Source organism: Syngnathus floridae, chromosome 1, assembly GCF_059516105.1.
Source record: "Syngnathus floridae isolate MCC-2025c chromosome 1, RoL_Sflo_1.0, whole genome shotgun sequence".
NCBI classification, from domain to species: Eukaryota; Metazoa; Chordata; class Actinopteri; order Syngnathiformes; family Syngnathidae; genus Syngnathus; species Syngnathus floridae.
This window is the reverse complement of record NC_142413.1, coordinates 3692112-3713798: the sequence shown is the minus strand read 5'-3', so window position 1 is coordinate 3713798 and position 21687 is coordinate 3692112. Positions and strand designations below refer to the sequence as shown.

At 50.9% G+C, this 21687-nt stretch overlaps 2 protein-coding genes across 3 annotated transcripts; one reads left to right on the top strand and one right to left on the bottom strand.

Moving 5' to 3' along the window:
- Positions 1-28: 28 nt before the first annotated feature.
- exoc6b (exocyst complex component 6B) lies at positions 29-17381 on the bottom strand. Of its 2 annotated transcripts, XM_088368929.1 has the most exons (23): positions 17139-17381; positions 15844-16009; positions 15723-15770; positions 15562-15652; positions 15437-15482; positions 14680-14884; positions 13632-13802; positions 12924-12992; positions 11818-11901; positions 11637-11683; positions 11450-11570; positions 11305-11376; positions 11123-11220; positions 10417-10522; positions 10237-10346; positions 8394-8505; positions 8186-8320; positions 7928-8116; positions 6954-6983; positions 6276-6417; positions 4477-4550; positions 1055-1167; positions 29-262 (listed from the first exon to the last, which is right to left on the bottom strand). In XM_088368929.1, the coding sequence occupies exons 1-23, from the start codon at positions 17225-17227 to the stop codon at positions 136-138; spliced, it is 2445 nt and encodes an 814-aa protein (XP_088225055.1). In that variant the 5' UTR covers positions 17228-17381; the 3' UTR covers positions 29-135. The 2 variants fall into 2 exon arrangements, with proteins under 2 accessions (XP_088225055.1, XP_088225064.1); XM_088368938.1 differs by lacking the exon at positions 6954-6983 and having other exon boundaries at positions 17139-17378.
- Positions 10120-21681, top strand: tkfc (triokinase/FMN cyclase). The gene is given in 24 exon segments (XM_088369028.1): positions 10120-10540; positions 10699-11370; positions 11452-11592; positions 13665-14003; positions 14081-14264; positions 14340-14863; positions 17703-17787; positions 18243-18432; positions 18492-18596; positions 18682-18869; positions 18947-19025; positions 19093-19182; positions 19359-19393; positions 19452-19536; positions 19608-19697; positions 19771-19887; positions 20046-20165; positions 20311-20448; positions 20556-20662; positions 20733-20839; positions 21138-21171; positions 21262-21354; positions 21446-21474; positions 21476-21681. Coding segments are annotated over 18 exon segments (1731 nt in total). The 5' UTR covers positions 10120-10540; positions 10699-11370; positions 11452-11592; positions 13665-14003; positions 14081-14264; positions 14340-14863; positions 17703-17781; the 3' UTR covers positions 21594-21681.
- The last annotated feature ends 6 nt before the right edge of the window (positions 21682-21687 follow it).

The following is a 21687-nucleotide window of genomic DNA, read 5'->3' as shown; positions in this document are numbered from 1 at the left end:
CGATGTAATGATGACACGACACGGTCTATCACGTACAAGTCTAACATTTATTGTGAAGTGAAAAGAAACAAATCCCCGTCGGTGAGAATGCATAGATGTGGCTTTTGTGCGGGAGAGAGGTGCGCGGGTGTCCGTTCAGGCCTGGTGCTGTGCGATGAGGTTGCGTAACTGCTTGATGACGGTGTCGATGAGCTTCTGTCTGTCGCGTTCCGTCTTTCGGAATTGCGCGAAGACCACGTTCTTCCTGCTGCTCTCCCGCATCCTGAGACACGGAAGAATCAGTGTTGCCCAATTAGGAGTTGCCAAGAAACGTTTGGAAAATGAAACATTAGGCCTTGATAGCAGTTTTGCCCATCGACAGAATTCAATGCATATTTTACAATGATTGTTGACTAAAAAGCAAAGTGCAGATAGTCCCCGTGCGCCTATCACGCAAAACCTTCTCGCAAAATCCACACTCTTCTTCTTCTCACCTGTTTCCTCACTTTGTAGCAATTAGATTCTTAATTGTTTACAAAAAAAGTAGAGTCACCTCAAAGCCTTATACTTGGTTGCATGTTAGTCAGGAGTTGTGCAATGAAGAGTTGCTAACTGTAATTTTTCTGTAATGGTCCACTTCAGTCGGCGTTGTTATTGTCATGCATCTCTTGGGATTGTGGCATTTAATCACAGCACCCCAAAAAAAAACACAAACATGTGCACAACATGCAACTTTGACCAACTTCTACTGTCGTCAGATTGGGCGGTTAGTCCACGTGTGAGTCCTTACGAGTCCCGTACGTCCTGTTCCGTAAACATCTGTGACTGTGGCTCTCCTTTCCCACATGCGAAGGTATCAGTAACCTTAATTGCGCTTTTTTTTAAAATCCACGTTATTCAAATGGCAGCAAATCAGACCAAACTAGACACTGCAAGTTGTTTGCGCGTACATGCGGAAAACAATACTCACGGCTTGGACAACCTGCTGACACGCGACAAACACAAGAGAGAGAAAAGAAAGCTGAGCGCGCGGACAGCGCTTGAGGATGAGGACGGGGGCGCGCAGGCCACTCACTTTTCCAACACGGCCAGCGCGGCGTGCGGGTTGACGCGCAGATACTTGCAGCTGGCTTTGCCGTAGTCGGCCAGGTAGCTGGACCAGTCCCACTGCGTGAAGAGCTCCAGCAGCTACAACAACAATAACAACAACAAAATAAGTGACCCACGTTTCAAAGTGTTGCATAACCTGCCCCCAATCCCGCGCACGCACGATCCGCGCCTTTAAGAACACGCGAGCCGGGAGCCCCAGTGAACTCCGGGTAACACCAAACACACAAGAGAGAAACCATATGTGAGCGAGGGATGAGAGAGGACGAGGGGGATGCAGAGGGATGGCGAGCGAAACCACATGTTGGGGGAAGGGAGTGGAAATACACAAGCCACTTGGACGACAGCCGCCGGTGCCTTAGAGCGGGCGAAGCGCGCGGCGTCACGCCGGCGCGACCGCTCGCAAACAAAAGTGCCGCAAGACGGCGGCGAGGAGGCACCAAAGGTACAGGCCAGTCCTTCTCCAAATAAAAATATTGCTGTTACGTTCGGTTATTTGGTCAGCTTTGAACTTCTATAATTGGTTCATTGTGAACAATAGAAAAATAGTAGTGAAATAAAAAATAGGGCTAGGTAATATTGTGACAGGACTTTCCAGACACAAAATATTAGGTAGACTCAGAAAGAAAAAAATATTTTAGGCTGATAATGACTTAGACACTAATATACTTTTCACTTTTTGACACCTGAAACTTTAAAACAATAAAAACATGTCGAAGGAAAGGCAAAATATGAATTTATTTCCAAATATACGCCGGTAGACAACGATGAAATGATTAGTTGAACGTTTACGTTTTTTTTTTCCCTTGACTCCATCTTTTTGCGCACTTTTGCCAAGTTTAGGGCAAGTTAGATTCCACTTGATGAGTATAAAGGGTAGTAAAGTAGTTAAATAAGTGGTTCATGAATGCTAATTACGTTATAAATCCGAAGAAATAAAGACAAATATTGTACTATGAAAAATTATACCGACACAACGTAATTACGGCTTACTAATCATCGCCAACCAAGATGGCCGCCGTGGCGCAAACAGGAAGCGCTCGCGCACGCAGGTGCTATCGGCCCGTCCGATAGCGCGGAACAATGAGCCGATGCCGAGGCGCGGGCGCATGCCGAGCGCCTATCGCTCGGAAGCGGCCGTCCCGTCCCATCGGGCGGGCCCCCCGAGCGGCGATGTTGTCATGACCACTGGCTGACCCGTCGTCACGGCGATAAGGCCCGGCCACAGACGGGGCAGGAAGTTGAGGCGGGGGTCGAGAAGAACGCGCGGCGACCTCTCCCACACCGACACAAGCTTGAAGTCATAAATCCCGGCAGATAAGAACGCTTTTACTTTGCGCCGTCATCTCGGGCGCCGCGTTAGCCCGAGCTGCTGTATGCGCACACACACACATGTGGCATCAGATAAGAGACTTGCGGGGGTCTTAAGACAAGTTTCCACCCTCCCTGGCACCAGTGAGCCCACTGACCTTCCACTGCACTGCACCGGCGTGTGTGTCTCTCTGATATCACATAATCACCCTTTCACCGCAGATAAAAGTAGTGCTTATCCTCATATATGATCGACAAACAGTAGGCTAAAGTTGCGGCGGATGTTCCGATTTTGGGATAAAACGGATGTTCACGTTTCGGGGTGAACTTCATTTGACCTTTAAACTTCCAAATTAGGATTTTTTTTTTCATTATTGATACGCTTGTTCACACACCGGGAAGCAAAAAGGAAGTAGGGGAATTTGGGAGGGGGGGTCCATCAAGGCTTTTCTTTGTCCATCAAAAGTGTCGTATTTTGCGTTTGTAAAAACAGTCACGTTTGCGTGTGTGCACGGGATCGGCGGGCGAGCATTTACACGTCCATCTGCTGCTCATCCTCCCTTTCGGCCTTTTTCGCCCCACTATTGATGGCGAACCCCCCCCCCCCCAACCGCCCCATGTGAGCGCTCACACGCTTGAAGGGAAGTGTCGGCCTCCCGAGGAGAGCGAGGGGGAGCGAGGTCGAGAGACCACCCTGTACGTATCACTTTCACCTGACTGGACGCTTTCACTCGGCATCAACACGCCGCCACATTCACAAGCGGGACCCGAATCGAAAACGACGCCAAAGCCGAGACATCGGCTTGCGAGCTAGCATGCGACGAAACACATTCGCGTTTGCGTCCAGTCTAAAAATAGCCGTGCCAATTCTGCCTTTGCGAAGATGATTTTTATTTTATTTTTTTTGTAAATGGGAGCAATTTAGGTGTTGAGATGCCCTCGCGTGTGGGAAAGGAGAGCCACCGATACAATGTCTGCCGTTTCCTGTGTATTTCTCGACATTCTCCTACAGCGCTTTTATTTTTGGGGGGCTGGAATAGATTAATGGCCTTTCAATTTCATACAGGGTTAAAAAATCGATTTGATACGCAAGTGCATCACTCGAGTAGATTTTCCGCATCTGAATTTTTTTTTTCTTCAGCCGGTCAAATCAATGGGAAAATCTAATCAGTCACGTTGATCGGCTTGAGAGAATTCTTCAAACGTGACATAATTGACAGAGAAAAATGTCTACGGGAGCAAGCGGCTAACGGGGCCCCGTCAGCGTGATTTATCGAGCGTTCCTGGGCGGGCTCGACGGAGGGCGTACGGGAGCGGCGAGCCCGCGTGAGAAGAATGCGCCTGTGAAAGCGCTGGCACGTGACACATGCGAGGTATGAAAAGCTCCTTTTGACGTGATGAGAATGGCGTCAGAAACAATGCGGAGGAAGGAGATGGACGGGAGGCAGGAAAAGGAGGGACCAGATGAGGAAGAGGAGGATGAAGCCGAGGCACTGCATCATCCCGACAGGCGCAGAAAGAGAAGCGAGGCGGGGAGAAAGCGGGATTGTGACAGCGGGGATAAAGGGCTATCCGTCTCTGTCCGTCACCTCATTCATCCTTCCCGCTCCGTCCTGCCGGCCCATCCGTCATCCGCTGTCACGCGCACACAAGCCGACCTCAGCCGCCCGAGTTCCAAAAAACACCAACGGCGATTCTGTTTGGGCCCGCGTGAGACGCCGAGCCGGGAGACTTCCTGTCAGGGAATCTTCTCGGGATTTCATTGATTCCTTGCTATTTATTTTCATCGTGATGGAGGTTGCCATATATTTTTTTAGAATTTGGCTTAAAAAAATCAAAATTGAAGATAAAATAAAATACTACAAAAATATAAATTGATTGAATATAAAATTAGGGCAGCAAGAAAATTACAAGTGAAGTAAAACACGACTCTCTTCCCAAGAAGTCTGCAGACTTTTAATGGACGTTTGTCCGAGGAGAGGAGGAGGATGTGCGGAAGGATGAAAGAAGTGGGGGGGGGGGGGGAGACAGCAAGGACCGAAGAAGACGACGACAACGACGACGTAGACAAAGACCTACTTGTCTCAAGTCACTGAAGGCCAGAAGCAACGTGTCACCCTGGAAGCCTGCGACCGGGCCGGCTCTGGCAAAACCTGTGGGAAAAATACAAACGGTCCACCCCCGGAGCGAGGGAAGAGAGGAGGAGGAGGAGGGAAGAATAAAAAAAAAAAAGGGAAGAATAAAAGACCTGGTTAGATTCGCTATGCATCAGGACAGATTGGCAGACAAATGACGGGCGGGGGGGAGGAGCAGGAGGGGGGAGGGGTGGCTGTTCAAGTCATGTCAGAGAGGGGAGAGTGCGTATGTGTGTGTGAGTGTGTCCGTGTGTAGCATGTCATTGTTGTGGTGATGCTGGTGCGTGCGGAGTGCTAGCAGGGGTCTCGGCGTCACTTGGCAAACGAGCCCACGGGGAAGAGGAGAGGTGTGCGAGGGAGCAGAGGTGGCCAAGCTTTTGCTTCTCAAAAAATCCACAAGGGCCAACGTGAAATTGTGCTGCCTTGAGATTGAAAGTAGTCTGGATTTTCTTTTTTTTTTTTGGCGTGTGAAAAATTAGCGTACCCAAAAATAAGACATTTTTAACCTCGATGATGTTTACCGATATCGTGGCATCGATATTTATTCGATATACTGCGCAGCCTTTGAAGTAAGCGCAAGCAGATTTAGTTTTGCCGATGAAACTGCTGAGTCAGCTCATTTTCGTGCCGATTGCATCACTCGTGGCGCTAAGCCTTCGGAGAGAGAGAGTTTGTGAAGATGATGTCAACTCAATGGTTTGCTTTTGTTTACTATGAAAGGCTGTCAGTCAAAAAGCATGACTCGCGCCAATTGCTGCGCTGATTTCATTTGTTGCAGAGAAACGTTTGACTGATCTGGAAAAGCTCGGTATAAAAGCAATTTTGTAGAACTTTGCACCCAAAAAGTTTTCCGTGTCGCTTCTACAATAGGCTTAAAAAAATTAACATTGGGCCAAAAATGGCCCTCAGGCCATAGCTTGGACACCGCCGGTGTTTCCCGACGAGGCTTTCACTTGACACAAAATGGCGGCCCCTACGCACCACGGTGCCGATTACATGCCTGCCATTTCCAGTGACCCCGTGACACACAAGAGGCGGCTTTGCCGCTGAACGCCGACACCGGCGACTCAACTTTGATTTCCTTTTTCCTTCTTTGTTCCTTTACCCCCCTCGTCTGATGTCTGTCGCTTCCTTCCTGCGTGGAGCTTGATGGCGGCCATCTTTCTCTAAACACGTTTGAAGCCCAAAGTTCACCTCTAATCCCTCCCTTTCAAAGTCCACGTTGGTTTTCATTCCCTCGCTCCCCTCAGCCGTGCATGTTTCTCTCTTTTGTCTGCCGAATTCGTCTTTTTTTTTCCTCCTCGCACCTCATTCATTTAATCCTATTTTCCCTCGGGCCCTTTCATCCCATTGCGCCTTTTGTCTCCTTTTAATCCATTTTAAATTGTGTCTTTGGGGAGAAAAAGTTCCGATTTTGACCCGGCGGGAAATGGAAGTTGATTCACAGTGCCCCCTCTGGGTCAGAATACAAACTACACCCGCGGCACGGATTAAAAAAGTCATGTACTTTGCACCCCCTTTTTCCGTAGTCAGCGAAAATCCACAGAATAGATGAACCAATCAAATCCCCCAAAATTTTGCCCAAAGGATATTTTGTAAGCATAAAATGCGTATTGTCGTAGCCGTATGCGAAATGTTTGGCTTTACGTAAAAGGCGTGTCCAGGTGGGCCAGGGTGTGACGTAGGCGAGTTTGCACGAGTGTCATGGACATGAGCAATGTTCCGTCATCCACCAGCGCTCACCTTCGCACTCGTCGACGTCGGCGTTGAGCTGGTGCAGCGCCCCCATGGAGATCTGCTTGACCTCGGGGTCCAGCAGCAGCTGCATCAGCGACGTGGAGATGTGCTTGCACGCCGACATGCACGCCGTCTGCGCCACTTTGCCCTGACCAAGAAACAGACACTGTTAAAAAGCTGCCAGGGGAGCTGAGGGGGAGGGGTGTGAAGAAGCTTGAAACACGATCTTCCGGCCCACCCCTAGTTCACGACGGCTTCACCTCGCGTGGAAATCCAATTACACACATCGGAGGAACACACACCGGATGTCCACACACACGCAACCTCTGGGTCAGTCATAATAGGGTGAGATTGAGCGTGAAACGAGCTAATTGTATTGGCACGGTTCCGACCGACATGCGGGCCGTGCTTTTGCTACCTGGGCCTTCAGTTGGGACTCAACCCGCCTCTTACTACCACTATCATTCGAAAAATCTGCAAAACAGCACACAAGATGAGCGAGATCTTGATGGCGTCTAAATTGCACCCCCCCCCCCCCATTTGCGTCAGAACACTTCACACATGACACAAACGTGCACGACTGCTCCTGGACATGCTGCTGGCTGGCTGGCTGGCTGAAGTCTCGGGCCACAACGTGAGGGCAAACGTTGAGGGGTTAGCAAGGCGCCACACACACATACTCACCGGCAAGATAGCATGTTCTACGGGCGCTCCCTGAATGGGGAGAGACATAAACCACAAATAGACTACTCACAAGAAAGTTGTGTCTGTTTGGATTTCGGCTGAAATTTAAGGGCGATTCTGAAATGTCTTTTGAAATCCCAATAACTTTTTTTTTTTAAATACTAAACTCATTCAAACAAGGTAAACATAACTCGCTGTAGGTTCTTATTTTCTGTATGTATTATATTAATTATATATGTTTTTTTTATTATTTATATAAGGGGAACTAAATCGCTTCTGTTTGCAAACGGTCGCGTAACGGAATTAAATTTGCGAAGCGATTTTCCGCTACGTAATGATCTCCTCATGGTCACGCGGTAACGCTACCAGGATGTGACTTTTGGGCCCCGAGTGTGAGCAACTCCACTTCTCTCATTTCAGAGGGTCATGCCACTCAGATTTACTGATCCGCAGCATCCGATCTGCTTAGGCGGCCCCACTCTGTGTGTGTGTGACAGGGTCACGTCCGGGGCTCGTGGGGGTGGAAAGTAAAGCTCCTTAGAAGTGTTGAAAAACACTTTGCTCAACCGCCCTGTGTGTGCGTGTGTTTATATTCGAGCAACAATCGGACCGGCTCGATGGCGACACGACGACCGCGTCGAGTGTGTCGGTGTGTTGCGTCGGCGCCGATGCGTGGCCACGGAGTCGATAATCTGAGCTGCGGCGGCGTAATCTGCAGCTGAGCGCGTTAATGAGCTGAGCCAGGCGTGGCGTTAATGATCTTAAAGCGACGCGAGCGCCTCGTAACGTCCCGTCGACGTGTGGCGCTAACACGCGTTTGTCCACGTAGACGCCACCTCGAGGGGGCTACGAAAGCATGTCGGCCATCTTGAATGTGCAAGACTGCTTTGTAAACTGCTTTGTTGTATGAGCCACCACAAGGGTGGCGTACTCTTTTCGCAAAACGATTTCGATTTCTCTCTCTGATGACTCACGGGCAAGTTGGTGAAGACACTGAAGGTGCTTTTCAGGAAGGCCACCAGGTCCAATAGGTAGTCGCTGGGCGCCGGTGCCGCGCCGCTGGGCACGCCCGCCATCCAGTCATAATCCGCCAGCTGCAGGAACTGGTCGATTTTGGCGTTGAGGCCGGTGTAGATCTCCGCCTCGGCTGCGTGGCGAGCATCCTGCGAGAGCAGACGGGTCGTGACGGGCATATCCGTGAAACGGCGGGCCGGGTTGGTGCAGACGCTCACCTTAAAGGTGGAGGTCCCGTACAGCTTGGTGGCGTTGGCCGTGTCTGACGGGACGTTGGTGATGTTTGATATAAACTCCTCCATAAAATGGCAGCTCTGCTCCAGGTGGGTGGTGTTGATGATCACCTGCACCAACTGGAGCACAAGTAAGCTAGTTATCACAATGCTGAAGAAAATGTCAAAGAGTGACAAGGACAGGCGCAGTAACCTCAGCCAGCCCGACATTCTTCTTCTTAATGGCGTAGTGCAGACAGTTGCTCAAGGTTCGGGTTAGCAGCAGATTAGTGGATTTGCGGATCATGTCATCCACCTCTGTGGAGCTGAGAAAGTACACAAAGATTAACGTGTCCAAAAAAAAAAAAAAATCCTTTGGCAAGAAATGATTATTTCTTGAAATTATTTCCAATTTGCTCAGCTGTTGATTCTCCAAGAATCTCACGTTCCGAGTTCACGAGCCGCTTAGCGAGTCTGCAGCAGCACACTCTCGAGTTTGTTTGCTTTGAAACGCGTTGCGTGTCCGGCTGAAGAAAAACAGCTTTTGGAAGTCTGCTCAAGGATCGTCTGTCTGGGCCAAAGCTCGCGTTCTCCAGACCAACCGGGCAGCAAAATGCTCATCAAACATGGAGTCTAATTAAGGGCGACGCAAACAACTCTGTGCTGCGTCCATGTGTGATTGTGAGTTCAATTCCAGCGGCCTGCGGCTAATAAGCACATTCCGGCCAATTCACTCGATTGTCTGTGCCTGGAACTGAAAACGCACACATGCAAACTTCTGCTCACTCTGCACTTCTGCAGGAATTTTTCCCCCCTGCTTTTAATTGTTGGAATGTATTTAGGATTCTTGTACTTTTTTGGAAACACTGCGAGTTCTAACTGTAGCTCACCCCAGGCGGCATGGTGTGTGTGTGGGGGGGGGCGGCGGCGGCGTGTCAAAAAGTCAACGTCCGCGAGTGAACCCTTGAAGCGCACAAATATAGACGGACGCACCGCAGAATTTTGATCAAATTTCATTGCGTTTGCGCCGCCACAACAGATGTGCGAGGGGCGGGGGAGGGGGGAGGTTGTTGCAGTCAGGGGGAGGCCAGCACGCCGGCGTCCAGAGGCCAGAGGGCACGTAAGCAGCTACTTAAACGCTACATATGCTTCCCTAAATGCGAGGAATCGTCTGGGGTGGATTACAGGGCCCAATGTGAGAGAGCCAGCGTTGACAACGCAACAGAAGCTGCAGCCCAACCAGAGCAAGAAGGAAAAGCGCCAAAATGGACGTACGCATGAAAAAAGCGCTCGCAGCGATCGCCGCATGTTCTTTCTCGCCGACGCCGCGCTCGGATTTCGCGGCTCAACACCTTTGCGCCCCTTTTTTAACCTTCCAGCCTTTCTTCAAGTAGCCCAAATGCTCCCCCCAACATCTCAAGCGGCTGTATAAATCGCAAAGGTCACACGGAAAGGAACGCCGACCTGCTCCCGAGGCAAACTTCAAATGATCTTCAATCAAACGTTTGCTTTTCAGTCCAGGAACTTTGTGGGCATCCGAAATGTAAAGTTGTGCTCATTACTTTCTTTATAGCTCTGTCTGGTTTAATGATTGCGCTATTTTGAAATGCCTTGTAGTTGAATTGGATTTTAACTATGTGTGTGTGTGTGTGTGTGTGTGTGTGTGTGGCGCAGTGCCAGCTTTGTGGAATCCTCCCGCCGCACAGTGCAAGATGTTCCCTGATTGCTCGTCTCCTCAGTGGAAAAGTAGCCGCTTTGTTTGAGTTCCTTGTTACATCAAGCGTAACCAGCGCACGCACGCGCCGCAGCCGGCGTACGAGCGCGCAGATCAAATCCGGATGGCGTCGCCAGCGCAGCTCCACCTCGCGGTCAATTTCGTCCGTTTCCACGACCGGACTTTGCACCCACCGACGAGGGTGGGGGGACGTCTTCACAGCTTTTTTGTCTTGAAAGCGGTCTCAGGCGCGGTCAGATCGGGTGAGCGCTTTTTGTAAAAAGGAGGCCAGAGCGGGCTCGCGAGGAATTTTGATGAAGGCGAGGAAAGAGGCGACGTGTACCTGAGGTGCAGGTCTTCAGAGTACTTGAGACAAGCGTAGATGAACTCTTTGAGCTGGCTGTAGACTTTTGGCACAAACTCAGAGAAGGGAAGCTTCTTGGGGAAGGGAAGCTGCACACAACAATGCACATTTTCATGTCAATTGAAAAGCTGGGATCGGCGGGCCTCTAGCGCCCTCTACCTTCTCCAGCTCGGGGTCTTGCAGGGGAAACTGCGAGGTGTAGTGTCGGTACTCCTGCTCCGTGGACACGGGGATGGGACTGAAGTTGTCCTGGTCCAACACCTGCCTGTGGAAGGAGATGCAGGTGAGCAAACGTCTTTTCTGCTGAGGCCGCGAGAAGTCGGCTGCAGTCGTCTCGCAGAGTGGGGAGGGGGTGTCATTCTAATGCTTGAGGTTTTCTTCCCCCCTACCCCCCCCACCCTCTTCTTCTTTCATCACCCCCTTTCTTGTTTGGCTCTCGAGACTTCGGACGTTCCAACGTTCCATGGAGAGGCCATGAACCGGAGAGTGCTCCCTCTCCAACAATGCAACGCATTCCTGTGGCTTTCCCGTGTGTGCGTGCGTGTGCACGCAGGGGGGGAAGAAAAGCAAAAAAAAAAAACTTTCAGCATGTTTGTTTGCACGCTGCCTCTCAAAGTCCCACTGGTGTCACTGCACAGACGGAGGAACAATGGCGTGCGGTGCCCTCGCACACATCTTGTGAGGGCCACTACCCATCCTGAACGTTGCGGACGTGGTTTTAAAACACTTCCTGCCTCGGGGCGCTCGTTAAAACTTCAAAAAGGGCGACATTTCCCACAAAGCGCTGTGTTGACTGTTGGGTGTGCGCCCTTTTGACCGGGCAACCTGCGAAGGGCTGGCAAGGTCAGGAACATGTCAAATGTACCTGAAGGTGACGTTCCATCTCTTGAGGAGGATCTCGCCGTACTGCTCCCTCATCTCCAGCAGCATGTCGAAGAGCTGCGACACTGGGAAGCCGTAGCCCTGCCCGAGAGGTGCTCATTCAAAATGCGGCTTTTAATTACACGTCACCGCGGCGACAAAATGAAAGGCACTCCGCTTCAGTACCTGAAGTGTGTCAGCAAAGAGGACAATGAGGTTCTTCAGATCCAGCACCAGATCCGGGTCGTCACAGTAAGACTGCGAACACACGCTCGGGATCAATACGTGTTTGCACGCGTGTTTTTCCCGCTCACGTCATGTGTGTCTTTACAGAGTGCGTCCTCAAAGCGGCCACGATTTTGGACAGCGCCAGCTCCCACAGCTCCTCCACATAGGCTCTGTTGACCAAACCTTGCGTGGTGTGAAGCACGTGATCCTCCACCACGAAGAACCTGAGAAGAGCATACGCTGCAGGTGATGTCATCGTACTTTTGTCACCGCGTCACGTCCAAACGTACCCGACGATCTGATTGAAGTAGCGTCGGTAGCCCTCCAGAGTTTCGTGCTGGGAGGGAGAACAGCACATGAGCATACTTTTGGAATTTGAGAGATTTAAAAGGTGGTCCGTTTTTGTCATCCACGTTACAGGAGTGCGGTTAGCGGGGTGTGCGTGTGGACACAAACAAAGTGACGTGATACCATGTTAGAGTGCGGCTGCAGCACGAGGCGAGCCTGTTTCCTCCGTTGCTTTCGGTAGTAGTTCTCAAACACATCACGCAAGCCCTGCAACACACATGACAGGTACAAGTGGGAGCGTGCCGTGATGTTAAAACTCGTGAGATGCGCCGGGAGGATGTGACCAAACGGACATCGAAGGCCAGAATGACTCTGTGATGGGAAAGTTGCGATAACGCACGCCTGGAGTTGAGATAAAGTTGGACTGAAGCGTCCAGCATCAAACTAAAAGCGCTAGTATCTCCTCCTTCCATGACGCAGCACCTTATCACGGCTGCTCTTCTTTTGCGGGGGAGGGGGCGGCGCGCGGATAAGACCAGCGAGTAGATAACGAGGTCAAGTGGTAGGGAGCAGGGAAAGTAGTGTGCCGTGTCAGGAGAAGGTGCTGAAAGATTTAACCTTTTTCACCTCGGGGTCCCGGCGGGCGGGCGGGGAGTGGGGGGAGAAAAACAACAAGGCATTAGTATCGCTAAGTGATGTCAGGCTACTGTCAGCTACTAGCGTGTAGCTAACGCGCTCTCGCTCGCAGCAAACCTTTCGCTGACCTCTTTCCTCGCCGTCATGTCACCCAGTTAGCCTCTCCCTAACCTCTCTCTTCCCTCGGCTCCCTCCCGCCATCGCTCACTTTCTCCTTCCTGTCAAAGTTCATGCACTTCCTGTCCCCCTGCCAGAGAGCGCACGTACACACACACACAGACACACACATACGGTGAACAGAAACTCAGCCGATGTGTTGCCCCGGTCACAACCCCAAAGAGCCTGCAGCCGCGCGCACACAAAATGTGCAGCTAACTCAGTTGTGGCCCAGGCTACACCTCCACACATACACTCCAACTGACATGACACACACACACTGCGGCCACCTGGTTGGACCTCAGCCAGGTTTTTCTTCTCCGCTTCATCGGAACTTTACCCCCCCCCCCATCAAGCTGCAACATGTGATGAGCCGCTGTCGCTCGTCGCTAATTCCATGGAAGCAGTGTCGCATCATTTCGCAACGTCTTTCTTGAGCTGCCGAGAGGTTCGGAACCAAGGTGTTCCAATTGGTCCAGGAGGTGTGATGAGCTCACCAGCACAGTGTAGATGTGGAGACAGCGGTACACCGGTGAGAAGTCCACCAAATCCTGGGCGCCGGTCACCTGCGCACAAGCAAACAGGAAGTGCTCGTTGAGGACTGAACTGCTTGAGGTCACTCACGAGGACATAGGAGGAGGCACGATGACATTCCAGAGACGGGGAAAGCAGGTAAAAAAAAATCTCGAGGCCTTGAGGAGGAAAGGAGGAGGACAAAAGGAGCAGAGGAAGAAGAGACTCAAGGGGACAGCCGTGAATGACGGGAAGGGGAAGACGTGCCAGGGGCAGGGACGGCGTAAGGTTGGCACGGGCGCCGACGCGGCCGTAACCCCGGCGACCGCGGGGTCAAGCCTTTGTGGGAGCCGAGGCTTCGGGCCAGTTTACAGGACGTAAATAAGCCAAAAGGGACAACGGGGACCTGCGAAGAGAATGGCAGCACCAGGGTGACAAGTTCAGCCGCATTGTGCTCGGCCTTCCTTGAACGCGAACACGTCGGCGGCATAAAAGAGCTCGGATCCCGCCAGGGGCAACTCGAGGAGTTCATTGTCCCCGCACTTTGGCAATAGTGGCACAAGTTCCGAGTAAACATCCTCGTTAATTCCCACATTCCCATTAATGCTCCGCTATTTGTTTCTCCTTTTCACTTCAGCACACGTTTTCAAATTGAAACAACCGAGTCCAATTGTTGTGTGTGTGTGACTCACTTGGTCAGTCTCCTCTTCATCCCCCAAATCCAGGACGCCAGAGTCCAATTCCAGCCTGTCGACCTGCCCGTTGCTCTGTGTGACCCTGCTGGCCGCCGGCTGTCTCCCGGGGCGCCGGCCCACGACAACCCCAGGCTGCGTGGAGCTGTCCAGAGAGCGCTGCAGCTGGGCCTGAAACCCACAAACGGATCAGCGGCCATTAGAAAGGTGACACGGCGCCGCTCAATGTCACTGAATCGATTCGGCAGGTCAGAAACAGGAAAGCTCCAGACGGGGGGGGGCGTCCCCGGCCGGCGGTGAACTCGGCGGGCAGACGCGGCGCGCCGGCCGGGGGGCAGCCGCTGCATTTTCTCTATGATGGCGACCCAGCGGGTACTCTCCGCCACGCGCGCACGCATGTGTGTGTTCAGTAACTAAATACAGGTAATCAATCTTCTTCCACTTCACAGACCCAACAATCTGTTTCCCATTAGCGCGCGTGCGCGTGTTTCGGACTACCGAACACCCGGCGTCTTTCTCCGAGTAAATACGCGAGAGGAGGCGAGAGAGCCAACGCATGGAAAGATGAGGACATGGAAAGGAAGACGTTCCGGGACAGACGAGTTTGTGACTGAACAATGGCGACAAACATGAGTAACATTCGAACCGCTCGGAACATTTTTAGAGCCGCCGGCGATAGAACAATAAAAGGTGTTGTATTTATTTCAGATCACGGTTGCGCAGCTCGACAAGACAGTCGGCCCGCTTTTCCTCGGAGGCTCATCTGTCCCTGGCCAACCGTTCCTTGCCTGTTCCCGTCCCGCCCCCCCCCACCTCTTCCTGCACTTTTCACCCAACAACACTCCCCAAATAAACAAGAGGCCTCCACTTGGAGCTTCCTTGGCCTTGGAAAACACAAAAACAATGAGCTAAGTGCTGAAAAGCAGATTTCTGCATGTGTGTGCGCACAACTATGAGAGGACGCTTGATGAATGGTGTGTGTGTGCCCTTGTCAACGCGCGCAGAGGTAATCCAGCGTCTGACCGCCACGGCCCCCGTCCCGACATACCTGTCTGATAGCCGTCTCTCCAATCTTGTCCGAGTGTTTCCGGATGCTCTCCAGGAAGTCCTTGAGCTGGGTCATGGCCGTGTCGCGGATCTGCGTCCGCAACTTGGGAAGATTTTCCGCCATGATGGCGCAGAACCGGTACTGGCCTGCCCTTGGAAGACATGTCTGCTCCAGCTGCTCCGAGGTGCGCAGAGCTGGGTAATACCTAACACACACGAAAATATTTTTTTTAAAATACAATACTCTCAGACATGAGGGGAAAATTAGCACAATCACAGAACACACACACACACGCATATTTGTGCATGTGTCAACGTTGGCTGACCTTATGATGCTCTGTGCTCTCAGAGGGGACACAAAAAAGCACACAAACAAAGCATTCATTTATGAGCAGAGACTTCTGTCTTCAGGTCAGGAACGGGCCATTTGGAAGAAATTCCTAGTGTTCTGGCGCCACCTCGTGGGTGGTTGGTAAACTACCTCACAGGAAAACATTCTACTCCAGTGTGTCATAATAATCTGATTGATATTCGCAAGCAATAGAGACCAAAGATTGACTGAATAAGAAAAAATCCAAATAATTTATACCGCCCATCCCCACAAAGATTTTTAATTAATCGTCAAATTGTGTAAAGTTTTCAATGAGAGAAACACAAATGGTGAATTGAGTTTGGATTCGAGTTTACATTTGCAGGTCATTTAGCACCACCTGCTGCTCGGACATGTGCTTTGCATGAGACGCTCTCTGCTGTCATACCTTTTGGCGTCCATTTGCTCCTGGAGGCGTCTGTACATCTCCAGGACTGGCACCCCCCCCAAAAAAAAAAGTTTTTGTCAGGACTTGATGGATGGGTTGTGTGCTTATCTGTGCGTGTGTGTTACCTGGCAGGCAGTGCGTTAGTTTGTCGACAGTGGTCGCAATGTTTCTCTGTTGCACTCGACACTGTCTGAGCTCCTCCATGGAGCTCATGAGCTGCACAAGAGCAGGAAAAGTTGTGAGGATAATTGAGGTGAAGGTTTAGGGTGGCGGTGAGGAGACTTGCCTCTTTGCCGTCGCCCTGAATAGACCTGTTGGTCTCAGTCACCTGACTCTGAAGTGTGAAAAAGGAGCGACAGGTGAGGAAGGTGATATGACGTCTGCCCTCGTCTTCACCCCCACGCTACCTTCAGCTTCTGCGCCTCGCCGCGCACTTTCAGCAGCTCCGTGATGGAGTCGACAAAGCCCTGGAAGTGATGGTTGCACATCTTCTCGATCTCGCGGTCGTGGTTCCTGATCCGGGCATCCAGCTTGGCCATGAACAGGCCATGTTCCTGGCCATCGTACACCGACCTGGACAAGACGGGGGAGAAGGGTCATGTGAGTTCCTGTCGGGGAGGCAGACTGGAAGCACTAGATGGTTGGGAGGTAAAGGAGCAGGAAGGCGGACGCAGGCTCGCGGTTCTATTTTAAGCAACAAAGGACGAGCTTCTTCCTGTGTTCTTTTCCTTTGTACACCTGCGTAAATCCCCAAGCCTCCTATCAACCAGGAAGTGGCCAACGTGTTGAGGAGTACAATGGATGCGTGTGTGTGTGCGTCAGCCAACTAAATAGGGTGTGCGATAACTGAGTTTCTGAAGATCCACAGCACAACAGTCAAGTCATCAAATGAGCAAAGCATTAGCGCCATCGCTGCCATTCGATTGGGTGACTCCAAAACGCATCAGAAGTATGTTGCTGCTTGTCTCATCCTGCTCACGCAACCAGGAACGCTTTCTTCAATGGATTGAATAGTTCCTACCTTTGACTCGGCAGACATGTCCTCCCCTAGTGGCTATGAGCGGCATAAGCGATGACGTCAATGTAATGTGATTCAGTGATTGGACGCTTGCATTGCAATCTATTAATTGATTTTCTGTTCTTATCCTGGGTCACGGATGAGCTGGAGGCACTTGAAAGGCACAGATGCATAAAGTAGCATCAACAAATTACGAAACTTCAATTCATCTAACTTGCATGTTTTTGGATGTCGAAGGCCGGCACTGAGATTCGAACCCCATGACCTCAGACTTGTGAGGCAGACGTGTTCACCACTACCACACCGTGCTGGAAGATGTGATCTGATTACCTCCGACACCGGAACTTTGTTCCTGAACTCTTGGATTTGACACACTTGGCAGAAATACTGCCCCACTTGTTTCCACTTGCCAGCCACTCAAACAAGTGGAGCAGTGTAGCCTTCTTTCAACCCGAATGTTTCGGGTTCGACACCCCGGTATGTCACATCCGACAGCAGTGACCGACATTATAATCAGTTAGCGCAATCGGCTAAAGGTAGCCAACCAACATCTATTTGTGAACAAAAGCTCATTCGCCGAAGCTAAGCTCTTTATCATTTAACATCAGCTAAAAAAAAGGCGTGTTTGCTAGCTGTCCGATAATGGACGTCGTCATTTTAAAGTTTTGGCCGACGAAGACCTACCGCAGCGTGGGACCGATACAGTTGGTGTCCGTGCTCTCGATCTCGCGGAGAATTCGCTCGTGCTCGGCGGCTGTCTCCACACTCGCCATGGCGCATGTTGCTCCGGACGGTTCCGAGATGAGTTGAACCGAGCTGGGTTGAGCGGACGAGCGAGCTGGGCTCAGCTCAGTGCGTCATGTCGCGCTGCCGGGGGTTGCTTCGATATGTGAGCTCGGGACAACCCGACTGAGCGGAGCTACGCCTGTTTATAATCGCTTCATATGCACATAATAGACTGCCGGCGTGTAGCGTGATAAAATCAGTCACAATGCATCGGTTTGTTTACATTTCATCCGATCGCCATATGAACATGTACATTATTTGTCACTAAACTAGAAACATTTTGGTTTGAATCGTAAGTTTTGCCCAGCAAACCAGTGCTCTTTTTTTGCTTATAAAATAAAAAAAAAAATACGATACAGGTCGTGAATTAAATCCAAGGTCTCTAAACATTTTTGGTCACCCTCTCGCATGGTTAAACATTTAATTTGATAACTATCCCGATTAATTACTTTTATTTCGAAGGGAGAAAATCCGGTTGGGTCTGTGTGACGTCACACGCTGAGCAAAGAGGGAGCGCGCCCACGAGTGTTGTCAACTTGTCATGGAGGTAAGAAATTTTTTTTTTTTAAATGCAGAGCCTCAAGAGGTAGCCTTAGAGTCCAGCACTTTCACGCTTGTTTGTATTTGTTATGAGGACTTTTGACACCTTTAAAGAGACGTTTTTGCAGACTGAGATCAAAGTCCGTGCGTGAACGACAGCCTAGACTTGCTCATTTCACAATATTGACTTATGGAGCTAAAGTGCCCAACAGAAATGTTAAAAACTACTGTGGTTGCAAAGTACAAACTTCATAATGTGGACACTTTTTTAATAAATACCTATTTGTTTCTCTCTGAAGGCAGAATTTATGATGTATGTCACCAATCTCTAATTGTTCCGAATTAATGAGCTATTGATTGATCGTCCAAGGCTGGTGTTGTTTAACAAACCAGAGAACCAAATGTACTCAATTTGAGTCCATGTCATACGAATCATGCAAACTTTTTCCTTTTGTGTTGCAGCCCCCAAAGAAGCTGATCAACTCTACAGAGGACTGCGTTGATGAGGCTCTCTGCGGCCTCGTCCGGGCCTCCAGCGGGCTGTCTCTGCTGCGGGGCCACCGGGTCGTGCTGCGCTCAGACCTGGACCAAATGAGCGGCAGAGTGGCGCTTTTGTCAGGAGGAGGAGCAGGACACGAACCTGCACACGGAGGTACGTCTAACACCTCTCAAACAACCCACATGGCAACTCTTTGAAAACGTTGCGTCCAGGTTACGTAGGTGCTGGTATGCTGTCGGCGGCAGTCGCGGGGGGCGTCTTTGCATCTCCACCTCCTGCCAGCATCTTGGCTGCCATACTTTGCCTACATGGTGCAGGTAAATTGACCTGTTGTTCCCAATCTGCTGGCCTAAACACAATCAAAGCAGTGACCCGGTTTTAAATGATGAATCATGCCTTCAGGAGCATCAGGGGTCCTTCTCATCGTAAAGAACTACACGGGAGACCGCCTCAACTTTGGGCTGGCCGCAGAGCAGGCCCGCAACCACGGGGTGGATGTTGAAATGGTGGTCGTCGCTGACGACTGCGCTTTCACCTGCCCCAGTAAGGCCGGGAAGCGGGGCTTGTGTGGCACTATTCTCATTCACAAGGTAAAAAAAACAAACGCCAAAATATCCCCCCAGTGTCAAAAACACATTTGGAGGGTGTAATGACACGTTTACTTTAGCTGGCAGGTGCCTTAGCGGACGAAGGCTGCTCATTGGTCCATATCGTTGCCAAGGTGACGGAGGTTTTGCAAGGCATAGGTGAGGCTCCGTGCTGGATTGTTCCCGTTTTCCGACTAGCCGGAAACAACGCCGCGTTGTGTTCCAGGTACGCTGGGAGTTAGCTTGTCTCCGTGCAGCGTTCCGGGCTGTTGGCCATCTTTTGAGCTTCCTCCAGGTGACATGGAGCTCGGCCTGGGTGAGCATGGAGATTGATGTGCAGTGTCCCCCCCCACCCCCACCCCCAAATTCACATAATGATGCCCCCTAAAAAAAAAAAAAAGATAAGTGAATGTGTGACTAGTTAGCCAAGATTGCTGCACTATTTTTATTAAAACAGAACTTCCTTGGCCAAGTGCTGTTTGTCTCGTGCAGGAATCCACGGGGAGCCTGGGGTCAGAAGATCAAAGGTGAGTCCCAAAATGAGCAAAACGTTTGTAAATGCCCTCTTGTATTTCTGCCCACCAGGTGGCGACAGCAGACGAAGTGGTGTCAGCCATGATTGATCACATGACCAACGCAGCGAGTCAGTCGTGCTTGCACCTGCGGACTGGTAGGCCGGGCATCGTGTTTGCGACCTCCTCTTTGTGTGTTATTTTGAGCCGTTGTGCCACTCTGACAAAGGTGACGTGCTCGTTGTCTGCGTGAACAATCTCGGGGCGCTGTCACGTCTGGAGATGGCCGTGGTGACTCGTGCCGCCATCCTCTGTCTGGGTGATGACGCATTTGATCACATGCTAATGAACAAAAATAACCCACAGCACTCATGGTCTCCAAATGCTTGCAGAAAATCGTGGGATGGTGGTCGCCAGGGTGATGGCCGGGTCTTTCATGACCTCACTGGAGATGGCTGGAATGTCGCTGACCTTGATGAGGGCCAATCCTGAAATACTTAAACTCTTTGGTAAAGGAGACACAACTCTTTAAAACAGGCAAATATAAAATGGGATGTGATCAAATGTTCCCCTTGATGTTTATTCTGAACGTGGTACTTTACTAAAACACAACGAGCGCATTAACAGAGGAGCCTACTGACAATGTTACCCTCCCGTTCTCATCTAGATGCCAAGACTAGCGCCCCCGCCTGGCCGAACCTCAGCGGCGGTTGTGCGAGTGGCCGCAGCTACCTCACAGACCCGACCCCGATGTCTAAAGGAGCGCCCCAAGATGTGCTGCTCGAAGGTTGAGACTCATGGAATAATTTCTGTGTCTGCAACTTTTATTTTTAAACCCGTGACTAGCGTTGCACCTTTGTGACTGAACCGGGTGTCCTCTCGGGGTGCACCACCTCTACTTCCTGTTTACTGGTAATTTTCCTCCCTGCTAGGACCCCAAAGTCCTGTGATGCGCAAGGTGCTGGAGAGGGTGTGTTCTACACTTTTGGAATACCAAGAAGAGCTCAACGCATTGGACCGTGCTTCTGGGGACGGCGACTGTGGGAATACTCATGCGCAGGCGGCCAAAGGTGACCAATTGTTTTCACGGACCTCAATATTAGGACTCGCAGCATCCTTGGGGTCCCCGGGTCTCCGTTTGAGAACCACACCTCATTGAAAGACAATGCTCACTCAGCCATTCAGGTGTGGCTCCAGAGTCACGTGGTCCCCGGTTGCCCCGGGCAACTGTTGTCTGCCCTTGCTGGATTGGTTCAGGAGAAAATGGGCGGGTCTTCAGGCGCAGTAAGTAATTAAGATTTTATTTTGTTTTTTAAGAATTTTCTCATTTTTCACCCATTGATGTCTTTGTCAGTTGTACAGTTTGTTCCTCACGGCAGCGAGCGGTCACATGACCGGGGGGCGGAGTCACACTGCAGCATGGGCCAATGCAGTGCATGCAGGGATGCAGGCCATGAGAAGGTGAGTGTAAGTATTTGACTTGATCTCAACCAATGTGCCGATCAGCAGGCATCATGGTCAGACAATGATTTATTTACTACAAACGATATCTTTGCTCATCTATCAATGCCGATGACGTTTCCTGTCAGGACAGAGAAAACAATTAAATAATTTTCCACTATGATGGTAGAAGGTACAGTTAGAATTTTGTGATTTATCCAGCAGAATATTAGCTTAGTGTTCAACTAAACTGGACCCTGAAAGAATCTGATGACTTATTACTGGCAATGCTAAAATGGATCCATTTTGGTATCAACAGATATGGCGGTGCTGATTTGGGAGACAGAACCATGGTGAGTCACTTGGAATGTTTTTTGCTCTGCGTTACTCAGCACTTTTTTGTTTGTTTTTCCCGAGCTGCTTTCTGTCCTCTCCCGCCGCAGTTAGACGCTCTGTGCCCCGCCGTAGACGAGCTGATGAAAGTCAACAGCACGCCCCCCGGTGGAGAGATGGCCGCGCTGAAAGCAGCTGCTCAGGTGCGGCAAAACATCCTCAACCTGTTTTCCGATTGCTGCTCGCGATTGCGCAAGCATGTGAGAAACCTAACAGACTCGCGCCGCTGTCCAGAGAGCAGCCGACGGCGCCGAATCGACTCGCGGCCAAGGCGGGCAGAGCCAGCTACATCGCAGCCGAGCGCCTCACCCTGCCTGACCCCGGAGCCAAGGCCGTCGCCGCCATTTTGAGCGCCGTGGTGGAGGCCCTCGAAGAGTTGTAGTGGTAGAAACGCATCATCACGACTGTATGACAAGTTCATAGTGCACAAAACTTAGACCCATTCCGCAAGAAATAAAGTGTAGAATAAATGGATG